General features: G+C 52.0%; 7 protein-coding genes across 7 annotated transcripts; 4 read left to right on the top strand and 3 right to left on the bottom strand.

Moving 5' to 3' along the window:
* Positions 1 to 1,136: 1,136 nt before the first annotated feature.
* mrpl8 (54S ribosomal protein L8, mitochondrial) lies at positions 1,137 to 1,995 on the bottom strand (the record flags this gene model as incomplete). Its single annotated transcript, XM_056211312.1, has 2 exons — positions 1,137 to 1,730; positions 1,780 to 1,995. The coding sequence occupies 2 exons, from the start codon at positions 1,993 to 1,995 to the stop codon at positions 1,137 to 1,139; spliced, it is 810 nt and encodes a 269-aa protein (XP_056074785.1).
* A 355-nt stretch (positions 1,996 to 2,350) lies between these two features.
* RNR1 (ribonucleotide-diphosphate reductase subunit rnr1) lies at positions 2,351 to 5,187 on the top strand (the record flags this gene model as incomplete). The annotated part of the gene is made up of 3 exons (XM_056211311.1): positions 2,351 to 2,369; positions 2,459 to 2,616; positions 2,668 to 5,187. The coding sequence occupies 3 exons, from the start codon at positions 2,351 to 2,353 to the stop codon at positions 5,185 to 5,187; spliced, it is 2,697 nt and encodes an 898-aa protein (XP_056074784.1).
* Positions 5,188 to 5,961: 774 nt separating this feature from the next.
* N0V89_002501 (uncharacterized protein) lies at positions 5,962 to 6,373 on the top strand (the record flags this gene model as incomplete). Its single annotated transcript, XM_056211310.1, has 2 exons — positions 5,962 to 6,103; positions 6,180 to 6,373. 2 exons carry the CDS (start codon positions 5,962 to 5,964, stop codon positions 6,371 to 6,373), a joined length of 336 nt encoding a protein of 111 aa, XP_056074783.1.
* A 506-nt stretch (positions 6,374 to 6,879) lies between these two features.
* On the bottom strand, positions 6,880 to 7,695 carry N0V89_002500 (uncharacterized protein; the record flags this gene model as incomplete). Its single annotated transcript, XM_056211309.1, has 1 exon — positions 6,880 to 7,695. The coding sequence occupies one exon, from the start codon at positions 7,693 to 7,695 to the stop codon at positions 6,880 to 6,882; it is 816 nt and encodes a 271-aa protein (XP_056074782.1).
* Positions 7,696 to 8,296: 601 nt separating this feature from the next.
* MLH3 (DNA mismatch repair protein) lies at positions 8,297 to 11,286 on the bottom strand (the record flags this gene model as incomplete). Its single annotated transcript, XM_056211308.1, has 2 exons — positions 8,297 to 10,986; positions 11,040 to 11,286. 2 exons carry the CDS (start codon positions 11,284 to 11,286, stop codon positions 8,297 to 8,299), a joined length of 2,937 nt encoding a protein of 978 aa, XP_056074781.1.
* Positions 11,287 to 12,014: 728 nt separating this feature from the next.
* Positions 12,015 to 13,250, top strand: N0V89_002498 (uncharacterized protein; the record flags this gene model as incomplete). Its single annotated transcript, XM_056211307.1, has 1 exon — positions 12,015 to 13,250. The coding sequence occupies one exon, from the start codon at positions 12,015 to 12,017 to the stop codon at positions 13,248 to 13,250; it is 1,236 nt and encodes a 411-aa protein (XP_056074780.1).
* A 623-nt stretch (positions 13,251 to 13,873) lies between these two features.
* Positions 13,874 to 15,528, top strand: N0V89_002497 (uncharacterized protein; the record flags this gene model as incomplete). The annotated part of the gene is made up of 5 exons (XM_056211306.1): positions 13,874 to 14,110; positions 14,162 to 14,564; positions 14,621 to 15,074; positions 15,122 to 15,252; positions 15,305 to 15,528. 5 exons carry the CDS (start codon positions 13,874 to 13,876, stop codon positions 15,526 to 15,528), a joined length of 1,449 nt encoding a protein of 482 aa, XP_056074779.1.
* Between the last annotated feature and the right edge of the window lie 1,826 nt (positions 15,529 to 17,354).

Below are 17,354 nucleotides of genomic sequence, written 5' to 3'. Positions count from 1 at the left end.
AATACTGGGCTGCTTTGATATACACACTCCTGTTGAATGTCTTCCGGTAATCCACCTAGGCAACTCCTGTTGTGGATGTTTGCAGCATATTTACAAAAGCTAGGAATATTCCCGCCTACGCCCCTTCAGCTAGATGTCAACATGTTGAGACAGCGCACGCCCAGCGTTGCACCTCGATGCTTGGTTCAGAGCATCGAAATTGCTGGAGCAAAATTTGGAACAGTTTGATGTTCTCGACCTCTATACTTGACGAGCAGACAATCAAAGACTTGGCACTAGAAGCTCGAACAGCCGAGCTTACAGCATTCGCAACTGATCGAGAACGCGTAAGCGCTAGTAATAGAGAAACAAACGAGCACTGCTTAGAGAAGAAATCGATAGCTGCACGACCTCAAAGAGAGAGCTTCAGATCGAAGAGACAGCCTACAAATCCAGAACAGCATCTTGGTCGACCAAGCTGAGAAATCGAGAGTATATATTGGTGAGGTATTGGATTGACTCCGCAACCAGCATACCTCGCCGCCTAGGAGAGATTCGGTGTGCAAAACAACAGACAAGCAGGCGAGACTTATCAACACGATAGATGCCGCCAATATACAAGAGGTCGCGATGCACGACGACAATGCCGTTCACCCTTTCCGTAGTCAGGGATCTTGAAGAGGACGTCAACATCTTCCAAGCCCGACTCCTATTCTCTCAAGCCGTGACAGAAAACCTAGAGGCACAGCTTTCTTTAGCCATCAACGCAAAAGAGCACCTTCAACGCAATTCCTGAAGTTGCGCGCGAAGCTCGACGGCGGAGCGGAACGCAATGCAACATTCTTGTCGGAAGTATCTTTCGAGCTGCGATACTGCCGGAGAGTCATGGGCCTTTCGAAGACTGAGAGTGTGGGCGATGGCTCGCCACTGGGAGTGGTTCTACCGAGGATCTAGGACCTGCTCTGTTAGTGTATAATAAGAAGTATTTCGTTTGTAGTCGCTGAGGGAATATTAGCGAGGAATGGGCTTACATTGACCCTCCTATCCATAGGGCATGCTAATTAGTCTCCAGGAACGGTCTGCACTGAGCAATGAAGTGTTGCATATAGAATATTGAAGTCTACTATGAAGACAGTATAGTACAGGGAATCCTCGCTCTAATCCAACTGAAGAACTTCAGATATCTTCCTTTGCTTCGACTGTGCCTTCTCCTCTCTTGACCGCGCAACCTCCTTGGCCTTGTTTTTGTTTCGTTCCACAATATTTCGTACGTTCCAAATCTTTGTGCCTCGCTGAAGCACACCGCCGTGTAATAGCTTAACAGGGTTCGGAAGCTCGCCATCGTTGATCGCTTCGGGGAAATGCATATCTCTCTTATTCCTCTCTTCTAGCAGGTATACCCTCTTCGGGCCCAACAGTGTCCTATCGTCCCACTTTTTCTTCTTGCCTTCCCTCATTCGTTCGACCATGTCCCGCAGATGCTCTACGCCTTCTTTCCGGAACTGTGTGACCTTCTTGACGTTCCTAGCTGTAAGCTCGTTCATGCGCATACTCTCCGGTAGATTTGACAATGTCTTCGCTGTCATGGCAAAGCGCATATCTTTGGGACCGTCCACTAGTTCTAGAATGGCAGATTCGGCTTGATCTTCCTTTGTAGGTTCAATGCGGAGGACACGTGTATAACCGCCAGGACGCTCGAGGTAGCGTTCCCTTATGGGCCCGAAGAGCTTGGGGACTAGTTCTGTAGGTTCCTGGCAATGGTTTAGCTCAGAGTCAAGAGAGCTGCATCAATTGCCGTACGAAGAATATCTGATGCGCTCTCCGCCGCGTCGCTTCCGTGTTCTTCTTTCCCAACGTAATCAACTTCTCCGCCAATCTTTGTGCCTCCTTCGCCTTGTGCCATGTCGTCGTTATCGATTCCTGTTTGAAGAGCGATGTGACGAGATTTCGGAGGAGAGCTTCTCGATGCGACGACGACCGGCTGAGGTGACGGTATTTCATGTGCCCGCCCGCCATGATGGGCAATTGAGGTTATCAACGACAGGAAAAGAAGAAAATCGAAATGGTCCCAGCTGCAGATGACGCGCAGCTCCCCAGTTGCCCACCGTTCGATGCCCTGGCGGTGTCCTGAAAAGATTCGGCGAAATGCGCCGCCTAGCGCGAGGGCACGTGCGCTGACCAAGCAACCACTTTCCACTCTAAGTGGCAAGGAAGGCGCGTCGTGACCGTGTAACCGTGCGTGTACCGCGCGTGTTTTGCTTCGACGCGTCTTGATTTAAAAGCCTCTCACCCCTCTTCCCGAATCCGCTTCCACTCCCATTCTCCACGCGTTGAGATACCCATATACAGCTAATTACTTTACGCTTCCAAGATGTTTGTTCACAAGCGCGGTATGTACAACCTGCATGCATGATTTCATTGCTGTTTCTACCCCTGCTGCCACCTGCATGTCGTTGACAGAACTGATATGGTACTTCAGATGGACGTAAAGAACGCGTTCAGTTCGACAAAATCACAGCTCGTGTGTCGAGGCTATGTTATGGCCTCGACCCGGACCATGTTGACCCTGCTGCCATCACAATGAAGGTCATCTCGGGCGTGTACCACGGTGTCACGACGGTCGAGCTGGATAACTTGGTACGTTGGATGTTCCCCACTTGCGATGGCATTCCCACTAATAACTCCAAGGCCGCTGAGACAGCAGCATACATGACTGTCACCCATCCAGACTATGCTATCCTCGCCGCACGTATCGCCGTGTCGAACCTCCACAAGCAGACAAAGAAGCAATTCTCGTCTGTGATCCATGACCTTTTTAGCTATATCAACCCAAAAAATGATAAGCACCAACCTATGATATCGAAGTCCGTCTACGACATTATACAAGAGCACGCTGAAGAGCTCAACTCGGCTATTGTATACGACCGCGATTTTAACTATCAATTCTTTGGATTCAAGACCCTCGAGCGATCATACCTACTTCGCATCAATGGCAAAGTAGCCGAGCGTCCTCAGCACATGCTGATGCGTGTAGCTGTGGGTATTCACGGCGAGGACATTGAGAAGGCTATAGAGACCTACGACATGATGTCGCAGAAGTTCTTCACACACGCGTCACCCACTCTTTTCAATGCGGGTACACCTCAGCCTCAGATGTCCTCTTGTTTCCTTATCGACATCAAGGACGACAGCATCGAGGGCATCTACGATACACTGAAGACCTGTGCCATGATCTCCAAGACTGCTGGCGGTATTGGTCTGAATGTGCACTGCATCCGTGCCACTGGCTCGTACATTGGAGGAACCAACGGTACTTCGAACGGTCTCATCCCTATGCTCCGTGTCTACAACAACACTGCTAGATACGTTGACCAGGGTGGCAATAAGCGTCCGGGCGCCTTTGCCATTTACCTGGAGCCTTGGCATGCGGACGTGTTCAGCTTCCTTGACTTGCGAAAGAACCACGGCAAGGAGGAGGTACGTGCGCGTGATCTGTTCTATGCCCTTTGGGTACCGGACCTATTCATGAAGAGAGTCCAAGAGAACGGCGACTGGACTCTGTTCTGCCCCAACGAAGCTCCTGGCCTCGCAGATGTCTACGGTGACGAGTTTGAGGCTCTGTATGCCAGGTACGAGGCTGAAGGTCGTGGACGTGAGACTGTCCGCGCCCAGAAGTTGTGGTATGCTATCCTCGAGGCTCAGACGGAGACTGGAAACCCCTACATGCTTTACAAGGACGCCTGCAACCGCAAGAGCAATCAGAAGAACCTCGGAACCATCCGCAGCTCTAACCTCTGCACTGAGATCATTGAGTACACTGCCCCTGATGAGGTAGCTGTGTGCAACCTTGCCTCCCTCGCCCTTCCTAGGTTTGTTGATGAGAAGCAAGGCAAGTTTGACTTCCAGAAGCTCCACGAGGTTACGGAGATTGTTACTCGTAACTTGAACAAGATCATTGACGTCAACCACTATCCTGTTCCGGAGGCTCGCAAGAGCAACTTCAGGCACAGGCCTATTGGTCTCGGTGTACAGGGTCTTGCTGATACTTTCCTGGCTCTCCGCATGCCTTTCGATTCTCCGGAGGCCAAGAAGCTCAACACCCAAGTTTTCGAAACCATCTACCACGCAGCATTGACCTCGTCCTGTGATTTGGCCAAGGAGCTCGGTCCTTACGAGACATACGAAGGATCTCCTGTTTCTCAGGGTATCCTGCAGTATGACATGTGGAATGTCACCCCTACCAAACTGTGGGATTGGGCGCCGTTGAAGGAGAAGATCGCTCAGTATGGTGTCCGCAACTCTTTGCTCGTTGCGCCCATGCCGACAGCCTCCACTTCTCAGATTCTTGGATACAACGAGTGCTTCGAGCCCTACACTTCAAACATCTACTCTCGTCGTGTTCTGGCCGGTGAATTCCAGGTCGTCAATCCTTGGTTGCTTAAGGATCTCGTGGACATGGGCCTATGGTCCGACAACATGAAGAACCGTATCATCGCTGATGGTGGCTCCATCCAGCGCATCCCCAACATTCCAGACGAAATCAAAGCCCTGTACAAGACTGTCTGGGAAATTTCACAGCGAACCATCCTTCAGATGGCCGCTGATCGTGGTGCTTTCATCGACCAGTCTCAGTCGCTCAACATCCACATGAAGGAGCCTACCATGGGCAAGATCACCTCCATGCACTTTGCTGGCTGGAAGCTTGGCTTGAAGACTGGGTTGTACTACCTCCGAACCATGGCTGCGTCTGCTCCTATCCAGTTCACTGTGGACCAGGAGGCTTTGCTGGTCGAGGACACCAACGTCGCTCGTGCCCTTCCAACAAAGCGACGAGGCCTTGGTGTCAGCACCTCGCCATCGCCGACTCCTGTTCCTCGACCAATGTTCGCAACCAAGACGCCAAATGGTGTTCCCACTCCAGGGGCAACACCGCCTATCGGCTCTGAAAACATGCAGCTGAACGGCGCGACCAAGGATGCTCTCGCCTCCAAGCCTTTCAAGGCTGATGTGCCCGAGGGTGAGAGCCCGAAGGTCATTGCAGCCGAGTCAACTGGCAAGCTTCCTGACGACGAGGCTCTTCCCGAAGCTGCCTCCAGCCAGGAAGAAGATGGAAAGGAGAGCGCTGATCGCGAAGGAGACATCTACTCTGACGCAGCCCTTGCTTGCTCGATAGAGAACAAGGAGGCCTGCATCATGTGCAGCGGTTAGATACGAGGATTTACGATGTGACGTGTACAGATAGATATCTTACGGGAATGAGGGCAGACGACTGCCTTGTATGATTCCCACATGTGTATGGTCATGGCGTTCATGGGTTCTTGATTCACGCGGAGGATATGGTTCCATCTACGAAGTTGGCTCCTTGTTTAGGTTAGGCATTACTTAATCCAGCAAGCATTCTTTACACAACGTACAGTGCCTCAACAAGTATCTGAATACCCTGAATTGTATTGGATGAGCTTTGCGATACTCAGACTTTTGACCTAGTACTACTCGGTTAATGTGTGGTCAACAGAATCAGTTAAGCAGTTGCAACCTCGGGGCTTCCTGTTCCGTCACCCCGCATCGTGCTCCGCGGCGCCCACGCCCTACCGTACGCGTTTACGCCTTTCAGGTGACAACTTGGACATACACCCTGCATCCGGTTCTGAAACAGCCTTCGGCGTTCTAGTCTCGAAGGCATGTAGGTCTAGCGCATCCTCTATTGTCCCTCAGTTCGTGCAATCGCTCACCAGCACAACACAGCATCAACATCAGCATCAGCATCAGCAGTGGTACCGACGGCCACTTCTCCAAGCTCCCCACCTACCCCAAGTCAAGACCCCACTCCAGTCGTCCGCCCGCATGCCACCTCACTCAATCCTCCGACCCTCTACCCGCATACCATCGTCCACAGCAGCACCACTCAGACTCCTTGCCTGTCGCGCAGGACCTCGACTCGTGCAACGACCGAACACACAACTTAAAAAAGAACTAAGGACAATGGCATCTTCAACAGCGCCGCTGCAGGAATGGCTCGTCATAGCGCCCGACTTCGAAGGTGTGCTGAATAAGCGACTCGCCGTGAGAAATGAGCACCTTGGCGGGCTGAAGGCGGACCCTGAGGACTTCTGGCTGTGGGGTGGTGCGTTTCTCCCGTCATTCCACTTACTCTCCACTCTCCGCACAATATATAGGGAGTGGGTGCTGATATTGAGCAGGCGCAATGCTAGAAGAACCCGTGACGGAAGGCCAGACGCCGAAGATGAAGGGATCTACGATGCTGATAGGTGCGAAGACGAAGGAGGAGGTCATGGAGCGGTTGAAGCAGGATGTTTATGTCAAGGAGGGGGTGTGGGACTGGAGCAAGGTGCAGATCATCCCGTTTAAGAGTGCGTTGAGAAAGGCGTTGTAGAGTGAGACTCGTAATAAGAGTGCATATGAGCAACGCGGTGCCTACAAGAGCTTGCACAGCAGGAGCGCACATGCGCAGTCCTAAATGATTAGCGCGTGGCGACCGAGCAGAGTCATGTATCATAGCTAGCATTATAGCTCGATGCTTCCTGTGCTCTTGTGGTCGCTCTGTCCCATGCGTGAGCATCTACATGGGATGGGAACATCCATAACAGCTGCGAGCCTTTCTAAGAGCTGCACACTGACGACCCTGTAAATCTCTACGAGATATTATCACTAGTGGCGTCGTAAGTCCCGGTATGTCGGGCCTGTGTTCTGCATGGATGGCGGGTTCGCACATCGCTCCCTCCACGAGGTCCACTGCACAGGTGGCCGCCTTCTCGTCTCCCGAGTCTTCAACACTTCAAATCACCAGCTCGCTGTGCCTTCAACCAACCTCGCGCGTACAGCCGTCCTCCGCGGAAGGAATCATGTAGACCTTGGATACCTTCTGTGATTGCGACCGTTTCACCCCCCTTCAGCCGCGTTCCTTTCCTTCTCCGCCTGCTCCAACAGCCCCGACACAGTCGTAATCGTCCACCCCTTCCTCTTCATTTCAGGCACAACCTTTCTCAGCATGGGAACCGTCCAGCTCCTCCTATCATGACATATAACAATCCCACCGGGCTTCAGCATACTCAGCACATGCTTCGCATTGACCCTCCAATACGGTATCTGCGGATCATGCGGATAGATATCACCCAGTACCAATCTGTACCCCAACTCCTTCGATAGGCCGCGCATGCGCACGGAAAAGAAGCCCGACCCGGGGCGGAAGTACCGTGCCGGTTTTTCAAGCTTCGCTGAGGCATAGGCGTCATCAGTCATTTTCTCCACAGTTCGAATCTGCGACTTCAATTCAGCGTTAGAAAGCGAGCGCGACGCTTCATCATGCATGGCGTGATTCCCCAGCTCCATGCCCGCCTCCACCAATCTTTTCAACTCCTCTTCCCTTCCTCGAACCTGCCCACCGATCACAAAGAACGTAGCTTTTGCATCATTTTCCTTCAAAATGTCCAGGACCTGGGCGGTATAGTAGCTTGGCGCGTCGTCGATTGTTAATGCGATGACTTTCTTTTTGACATCCGCATGGAACAGGACATCCGGCCAGCGGGATTGGAAATATTGAATTAGCAGTGATGGCGGCTTGTAGATGATGTAGAAGGGGATTATGAAAGTTAGGATGGTGAGGAGGGCGATGAGCATGGTCATGAGGCGGAAGCGACGTGCGCGCCGGGAGAGGGTTGTAGGGTACCGAAAGAGGCGGATTGAGGGGCGTGGCATGTTGCAGGTGACATCTTAAGGAGCAAAGACTGGGCGAGACATGTTCATGTTGTTATGTTGGCTGCACGGCTGCGGTGGAGGAGTTATACGGCGCCCCTGTTTAGGGTTTAGGGGCAAGGAACCCCTGGAGCGCAGTACGCCACGTGACGCTCCGCTTAAATATTCTCCGACGTCGAAACTTCGGTTGCATTGTTAAAATCTCGAGATCCATCTCTCTTCGACATCTAAGCATGCGCGAAGCTCTGTTGAACACTGTCATCGACTTTCTGAGATGGCTAAGAAAGTTGCGTTCCAGATGCCTCTTGTGCGTATGTGTAGACAAGATGCAGAATTTTGCGCTTCCAGCCTCCTTCCGGGTTGAAACTCTTACAGGTCTTGCTTGCGCACGAGTATCGGCCTCATCACGGAATAATTTGTCACGCTTGTTCGAAATCTTCCACTTCGACACAGGCCCTCTATGGACGTTCCAAGAGCAACTGAGCGTTTAATTGACCTGGCGGCCTCGACTATGTGGCTATTCAGGTCTCATTGCGTTCATACATGTTCTCATTATCTAATATTCCATGTAATCCACGTATGCGAAAATGTGTGTTTGGGTATCCTACTTCATTTGCCGTCGCTTCCAAATAGTGATAAAGTCACCAGCTCCTTCGGTGTCTGTCGCGCTGTCCGAGCCCAGCGCCGAAGCAATGTCCACCAGAGGGACCATACTAGGCCGACCATGGGCGCACATGAATGGAAACACGCATTTACATAGCTTCCGCACCAGTTCTCTGCATTCTTCCATGCTGAGCTCATCGTTGAACATAATGGCCGACCGGCAGGCGCGCGAATTAACCAGATCGATCAGACCCTCCGGACAGCTAGCAATACGTCTAACCCATGCTGCTCGGTCGTTCGAAGGTCCACCTCGTCTCTCCCACTCGTCTGCAGGCAGAGGAAGGCGGACAGCATCTGCGTACTTCCAAACAGTGGTGCGGAGAAAGGCGATAAGAACTTGCGGATCTGCTTTGCATCGCTCGGATATCACTGGTGGCAAGGCTGTCACGGAGAGGGTCGATTGACTCTTCATCGATGAAGTTGTTGAGGTTCCCACATCGTATAAGATACCCCAAGTTGCGAATTTTGCAGCATGTCTCTTGAATTGCCCCTGTTCTAGGGCAGATAGCGCAAAATGGATTGGCTTACCCAGAATAGAACAAGCTATATGCGACTCATGGCCCAGCTTGGTACGGTAGTTTTGGATACCCTTCGACAATGGCGCACACATCTCTGTGAGCAAGGATTCCACACGCGTGCGTTCGTCCGCCGCGTGTTGGTCAATTAGAACCAGTATATGCCCATTAGCACCCAACACTTCGGTGTTACCTTCACATGACCCCATCTTGACGAGAATAAACTTCCTATCAAGCTGAGCCATGACTTCGGCATTCTCAAGACCGGCCCTAGATAGCTTACTCGCATTAGACGTCGACAATGCATGGATAGTTTCGTCATTGTGACTCCGTCTGCCGAAGTGATTGCTATGATTGCTATGATTGCAGTCATGGCCGTTTCCATCTTTGTGAAGGAGGGCTTGCTGAATCTTTGTTTCAGCAGGCTTGAAAACTGGATTATCCCACGTTCTCAGGAAGCCATTGAGCCAAGTGTTTGACTCGATACTTGGTGTGGTCGATGTCGGACATAAGCGTAGGGACTTGTTAAAATCGCTGAGTGTGCTTCCGCGGACATGTGGAGAAAGGTCGGTCTGAGGCCTAGCCAGAGGGCGTGGGAGCACGCAGCCCGTTCGAGTGTTCAGGAAGTACGTTTGCTTGGTTATCGGGTCTGTCCAGGGAACCGCTTCGTCGTATTTGCCCTCGTCTACACAGCGAACTTCTGTTGCTGAGATATCAGGCCTTGTAACGCCGTCTGAGAACCCCGCAGGTACTGGAATAACATTGAATTTGGCGAAGTACGGAGCGGTAGAATCTTGAACATTTGAGCTCGGATGGTTCGTTACCTGTTGTGACGTCCAAACGTCTCTCTTTATACCTAAATTGCCCAGATGAGTAGCGTTGCCGCTCTTGATGCGAGACCAATCACGGAAAGCTAAGTGATGATCTCGTTCCGCGCCTTTCTTGTTGAAAGGTGCTTGTGACCGTTTTCTCTTGCGGCTGTCTGTCTCTGCTAATTTAGACATTGGTGGGGTCGATACAGTACAAGTTCGAGAGATAGGCCCGACTGGGCGTGTTTGGTGACCTGATAACGCAGTCTCATCGTGCTCGGCATGCTTGGAAGACGTGCCCGAACTTGATCGATGAGCATGCTTTGACGACGCTTTGCGAGGTTGAAAGTGATGGACAGCTAGCCACTCAGTGATCATAGCTTTCAAAACCTCCATGACGATGCTAAGGTTTGCTTGATCTTCACTGAAGAGAGTGTCGGTTCGGTTCGAGTGGTTTTGGTGTGGAAAGGACATGCGCAAATGGAACATGGGGTATCGGTCAACGCCCTTTCGCGCTTTCACTTGCTTATTTGCGTACCCGTCATGCTTGAAGCGATTGTCGTCTTGTCTTTGAATTTTCTCATCCTCGTCCACAGCTAAGCCGTTCTCGACAATGCCGAAGCTAGACAGAGCGAATAAGCGATTGACCTCGTCATAAAGTTCATTGCGCCCGGTGTCGGCACTCAATGGAGTAACACCGAGTGAGATGAATTGGACACGCTTGCTAGGCGCAGGATCGCGCGAAATAGCGCCCTCTATACAGATGGTAGAAGTGGACGCAGATACAGGAACCCATGAGGGCCACTCGTCGTGATGGATGTAGCTCGCTTGCGTGAGGACATTGAGCACAGAATGAAGCCGGGAAGGGCGTCTCCTTGTGCCGTGTTTATTCTGACCTGCAGTAGAGAGGCTGAGGGACGTTTTACCGCCCGCATCTCGGACCCGCAGAGAAACGGGCTTGTGCCAGCTGAGCATCAAACCCGTAATTTCCCGTTTCAGGATCTCCCACAAACGATCGTACTCTGTCCTCTGTTCTGCCGCAAGGCCTCTCTGCTTGACCCTCACAGGGAGGTTCCCGAATAGATTACGCACTGTCACGCGGGTGCCATGTTTTCCGTGAAGCTCGTGTACTGACGAAGCTGGTAGTTGCCGATCGATGATTGTAGAATGATGCAGCGACAATGAGTTATGCGATCGATGCTCGTGGTGACGAGAGGCAATGGTCAGAAGGGACATGGCACCGAGGGATGCGAGAAAGGTGCCGTTGCGGCCGAGGCATTCATCCTCAGAGAAATATCTGGAGGTGCCTGGAGTGGGTCAGTATATATGTTTGATTCTCTTGAGCAGCATCAAGACGTACAGTACAACTTCCCCAAGCCCCCTTCCTCACGAAACTCGGAGGGGGCAATACCGAGACCATTGTCCTCGACGAAGCATCCTCCACGAGCAAAGTCAACCGTTGCCTCTACTTTGGAAGCTTTTGCGTCCAGAGCGTTCCCCAACAGTCCCAGTACGACGTCAGTTAAAGAAACAATAGCGGTCGACGATTTGATCTGAGCGACCACCTCCTGTGGCAGCGGCAGAATGACAGTCTGGCGGGCAGACATGCAAGGCGTTTCCCCCGAAACGTCCTTCAACGCATGGTGGTCAATAGAGCTCATCCCCCTCGGAACTGGAATCTTAAGCCAGAAATGGCCATGAGGCTCATGCAGCTGTGCGGAGCGTGGCAGACGCTTGGATGAATTTTGACCCCAGGATTAAAACACAGGCAAGGCGCTGGCTCGTCACGGCGGTTGGCTGGTGCGGTACCATCAGTGATCGCTGGTGCATGAGTGGAGAAGAGAAGAGCTCCAGGCTGCAGCTTCGTCGCTCAAGCGAAGGCGCGGCCCGCGCTTCAAAGGACCCTGGCCCCAACGCATCTGGAATAGTCGACCGCCGCCTCCGCAATCCAGTGAACCCCAAGCCTCAACACCGAACGCTCTGCAAGCACACCCGCGCAGCCTCAGGGACATCGCAGCAACCTCGCGCCCAAGGTGTCATCCTTAAACTACATTCAGATTCTGCAGCTGAAGTGCATCGGCCCTTCTTTCATTGCGCCACTTACTCTACCAGCCCCTCGTCACCTCGTCATTGCCCAATCTGTTACACGTGGAGGCGATCCAGCCTGTGAATATTTACCCATCGGGATGGCCACCGCTGAGCCAGCGTCGAGGCCTCATGGTATGTCGACTGGCTTGAAATCGAGCACAACCATTGCCATGTTAATAGCCCTTCCGACCTAACGTTCTCCCCCTTCGGTCTTCACCGCGTCTGAATTGTGACGGGACTAACACACATGACAAAAGACCGACAAGCGCGCAAGCGGCCCTTCGCGGGCTTCATGAAGCGCCTCGCCAACCTCAAATCCTCGTCCGACTCGCCCAGCGCCTCGAGTAAGAAGAGTTCGGGCAGCACACCGTCCAAGTCGAAGAAGGCAGCAGCAAAGAACAACCCGTACCCAGAGTCGGGCCACGGAAACGGTAACGGGAACGGTAACGGCAACGGCAACGGCAACAGCAACGCGAATGGAGATCGCCTCTCCTTTTCCAGCCCCGTCACCCCACGCTCGGCCGAGAGCTTCACTTCAGTGGATGAGAGCAATGACGCCAACCAGCATCGCGCGCTCGCGAAGAGCAACAAGTCTACTGCGCCGACTGTAGCCACGAACCCCGAGACGGTCCACTCAGGAAGGTCCAAGGCAGACACAGGCTTCAGCAATCTGGGCAACAACAGCACCTTTTCGTCGCCGAACCACTCCGAGCGTTCCCTCACCACTACCTTGACGACTATACAATCGACCGCTCCTTCAAATGCATTGGGAGGGAGCAATGCGCAGAACGCACAGCCTGCAAATGGACTGCCTGTGCAGTTCTCACACCAGTTCCCAACTTCGCCACCTCCTTCAGCTATTCCTCCCCATCTGAACCCGCAACAGCCACAGCCGCACTCTTACCAGGCTGCGACCGCAAACAATATCTTAACAGACAATGCATCTATCCTGACGCTAGCATCCTCTTCCAAGCGCCGACGTCGAAACTCGCTTGACACAAATGCTTCCGTCCGCGCCCTAGCACCGTCCTCGGTTTGGGGTGGAAGTCGAGAATCGCTTCCCTTGAGTGTCCTGTCCGGCACGGCCGACACCATCTACAGCCCAGCTAACAGGCCTGGTGGTGTTAGTGGCTTCGCCAACGCGGAACGCGCAAGCGTGTATTCGTCTTCAGGGGTTGCGGCACCCGCTTTGCCCAGCGAGCGCAACAGCTATTATGCAAACAAGCAAAACACGGACGGAATGAGCGTTCGCAGCGGACTGTTAGGCCATGGCCGGACCGATAGTATCAACGGCAGCATTGGACCGAACCCTGCAAGCCCTCTCGCTAGCCCCAGGGAGACGGCGGTACCGGCCAAGATGAGTCGACGAAGCTCAGACTGGCAAGATGCGGGTGAGGGTAGCGTTGCGGGAGATGAGGCAGATGTTCCAGCGAGTCCTGTCTCAGTCGAGCATAATGATAAGGGAAAAAGCCAAGTGATATGAGAGAACGGCGTAGAAAGAAGGGCATAACGGTGGGGCTGAGTTTCTACTTGTGATGATACCAGTTGGGTGGGTTGGAACAGGACCAGGTGTAACAGGAACCAGGCCTGGGTGGTAGTAAACAGGTCGGCCATCGACTGGCGTTATGGGTAACTTCCGGAGGCTGGGCCAAGTTCGTTTTATGATTTCATGCAGTTATACCCTGAGTGCCTTGAGTGCGTTAGTCCTAAGGACTGGACGTTACGTCGATCGGACACTACTAGCAGTACTGCAGACCCTCAAGCTCCCTTCTTTCGTGTTCGTTTCGTTTCTCGTATCTTTTCCTGTTCATCATCATTGTGTCCATGCTTCGCCAAAGAAAGAGCTATACGTACCGTGGTGGCAGTGTGCCGAGCCAATTGAGATCACACGCAGTACCAATGAAGTGGGACTAGGACATTCGTTCATCTTCACCTTCACTGCTCTCTGCCTAACTCACGGCTTCTCTCCCGCTTTGTCATCTCCACGTGGTGCGCCTTCCTCGTGCGCTCGTCGCCTTCTTATCTCCCGTTTGTGCCACCTCGCCCTCCACGACGACACCATCACACTCCTTTGCCACCCACAACAAATCGAACCTCGCGACAGCCATGGACGTCTCTACTTGTGCACCCGCGACCCCCGTCGCCGGCGGCTCACTGCAGATCACTGTTGTTGCCGACAGTGACTTCGTCATCCAGCTCACACCAGCTGCCAAACCGCTCGTGGAGAAGACCACCAATGCCGCGCCGAAGCGCACGAGGGTGGTGCAGTTCCGCGTCTCGAGGGCGGTGCTTCAGCAGCATTCGGCATTCTTTCAGACGATCTTGGGAAGTCGTCCTAACTTGGTATGACAGTATTTCCATTCATGCGTGAGCCATCGTGCTAATACGCACCAGGCCAACGTCACATTCGAAAACAAGGGCAATGGCTTTGGCTACGCTCTCGAGATCTGGCTTCGCGCTCTTCACAACGGAGCTCATACGCTCCCCAACAACCTCAAGGCGACTCACATTGAGCGCGCTTGGGTCGCCATTGGCGTTGGAGAGCAATTTGGCTTTGCTCCTCACCATATCGACAAGATCAAGCCGTGGTTCCTAGAGTGCTACCAAATTGCGCTCAACAACGGCGGCCTCACACCTTTTATTGCTTGTTGCCTCGCCTTCCCTTGCAACGTCTTCAATCATGCCGAGGGCTTCATGAAATTGACCAAGTATCTCGCGTATCACACTAATGGCAACATATTCACAATCAACCCGTCCAGCTTCCATGGACTCAACCAGGATGCGCGTACTCTTGACGGTGAGACTTAAAGATTCGTGAGCTTGCGCAGTGCGGAGTAAACTAAATGACACTAGGCCCTCTTACTACGGCTCGAGCCCACATCCAATCCATACTTGACAAAGAGCTCAACTTCGCACTTGACAAGCTTCACCAGGCCACTTGCTCTTGCCGCAAGGAGACCGCGTTCGACTACGTTGACGCTTTGAGGGCACTCGACTGCTGGCCGATCGACCGCGCGGTGCAGAAGTATCCGCTCGCAGAAATTATTGATGAGCTCGAGAAGTTCGAGTTCACACCGAAGAGCATCAATTGCGAGTCCGGTGCCTGCGCTCATGACTTCAAGGACTCCGTCAACATCGCTATTCGTAAGGCGAAGTTTGCATTCGACGGACTTTGCCTGGACTGCATGGAACGCAGCCAGATTGAGCATGTCGACGCTCAGACGCGCCAAGCTTTCCTTGACAAGAACTCCCCGTTCAAGGGCTGTTGGGACATTGACTGTCGCTTCGGCCACGGTCGCGCTTCTTGGTAAGCTTGCATACGCAGATATGAGCTGCCAAGCTCACTATCCATAGGTATTACTCTTGGATGGGACCCTCTTCTGTGCGCCGTGATATTCTTAGCAGGTACCGCGAGGAGAAGAAGGCGCTTGGCATTACCAAGGGCGGCCGACGTTCTCGACGTGGCCCTCGTGTCACCAAGGATAGTGAGTCATATCAGGCCAATTCTACTATCGAGGCGTTTACCGAATGAAGCAGATAGTGTTGTCCCTAGTGCTCGCCTCGCAGCCATGTCCGTCAAGACACAGGCATCAGGAGGCATGAAGAACACGACTAGCGAACAGGAGAACAATGACCATGAGGATAAGTACGACCACGATGCGGACGAAGATGATGAGTTCTTCGATGCTGAGGACGCTTCTGTTGGAGGCCACACTGTTACTGACGATGCTGATGTGCTTGATCACGACGACGTGAACTGAACCTCGCGCAATACGGCCTCTTCTACGGTATTGCTTCTACAACTGCTGGCTCAAGTTTCAAAACTGGTGTTACTTGAAGTACTACTATTTGTTTGGGATGGAACATGCCATGGAACAGCCACGGATCAGGAAGTGGAGCATGTCAGAGGCTTACTTGACCGGTCTCAATGTATTGAAGTTCGCACGTAACTGTCACATTTCGAGACTCTATCTTATGCGACTAATGTAGCATATGACGCAGACGAGCTCTATGTGAGGTGTTTCGGGAATACACATCGTAAGATGTCGCACCGGCGTGGCGTCTTAACGATTAGCATAGTATACTACTTCAAAAGAATGAAATCGAGATCATTGAAACTAGCTTCGCCAATGTCACGTTTTGGAGTGCACTCGACACTGCCCAGTATATACCTCACAATGACTCGCCGTTGCAGTTTGTCGATCAAGCTTAATTTGTGATGATCGAGCCTCTTTTGCAGATATTTGTTCACAGGGGAATATACTAACTTCAGCGTGGCATGGCGACGTTACCAAAGTGGAAGTGCATAACTCAGAACTAGTCGCCCTCCAAGTAGAGGTGAGAAAAACATACGACCTAAGTCTCGATCACATTAAACAAGAGTTGGTCTTGCCCACAACGCCATCCTCCTTAACATGCATCCACTCCATTGGCGGGCTCGGGCAGCGCTGACAACAATCGGTTTTACGGCTCAATGGTGCCTAATACAATTACGCATGCTTAGAACGCTTCTTTGAAGTAGATGGTATACTGTAGAGATTAGTTTAAAGCTTATATAGCTTGTAATACAGATACGTCTCCTAGACATAAAGGAGGCTAAAGATTTAGGATCCTCGGTAATCTCTTTTGGTAACCTTTTAGTATTCTGGCTGTAATAAAGCTCTAAAGCTACTATAGTATAGTCGCTAGTATGATTGAAATTGTATCTTTAGTATAGTACGTGTAGATAAAAACCTCGTACGGGCCGCATATTAAGGCGAGTAATGTGGACTGTTGTCAGCGCTGGGTCTGGGAGCTTGATTACCAACAGAAGCTTGATGGCGAGGCCTTCCTTCCAGATGCCGGCATAGGTGTCAAACTAATCCTTAGGTTTCTCTCCGCGGTATGCTGCTCTTCCTGCGAGGCCTCGTCACAGTGGCCTTGGCTATCACTAACTCAGCGTTGCTCATAGGTAGGGGCGTTTTTGAAAAAACCCTTCCCGTCATCCATACCTACGTATTGGACGTGTCCATGAAAGGTCAAGGAGTGCATAAGTATGACAGATAAGTGTACGTACTACCTTGAACGGTTGGAGCGCACGGCGGACTCGGTACAGACGTCTGTATGCTCACTTACGGACGGAGATGCCACCCAGGTATCGAAGGATTAATAAGATGGTAGTCGATTTGGCTGGTACTGGACCGATTCATGGAGTATACAGGCCGGGCTTGCGGTAGGTGTTTGAGATCCCTGGGTCTTATTGTGTTGTGCAGTCTCATTGATAAGATAGCGAGGTTAAGTTACGCATAATCAACAGAGGTCCCATGACCAGCTATGCTCAATCCAATTTTTTTTAACAAAGGTCCAAGGTCAGCACAGCTCCAATTAGCAGAGGTCCGATAAGTGATCACCATTTCTAAAACAGAGAGCATGATTGCGTCATAGGTCAGTCGTCATCAAGTTTAGTGTCGTGTCATTTAACTGTATGCATTTTGCTCACTGTTCGAGATATTATCAGTCTCACCCGCCATCAGTCTCCATCACACTTCAAAAGGTCGTTATACTTCTCGATGATCCAACATCATGTGAGAATGCAGCATATATTCGT

This window comes from Didymosphaeria variabile (genome assembly GCF_027946475.1).
Source record: "Didymosphaeria variabile strain IMI 356815 chromosome Unknown scaffold_2, whole genome shotgun sequence".
In the NCBI taxonomy this organism is placed as follows: Eukaryota; Fungi; Ascomycota; class Dothideomycetes; order Pleosporales; family Didymosphaeriaceae; genus Didymosphaeria; species Didymosphaeria variabile.
This window is presented reverse-complemented; position numbering and strand designations above follow the sequence as displayed.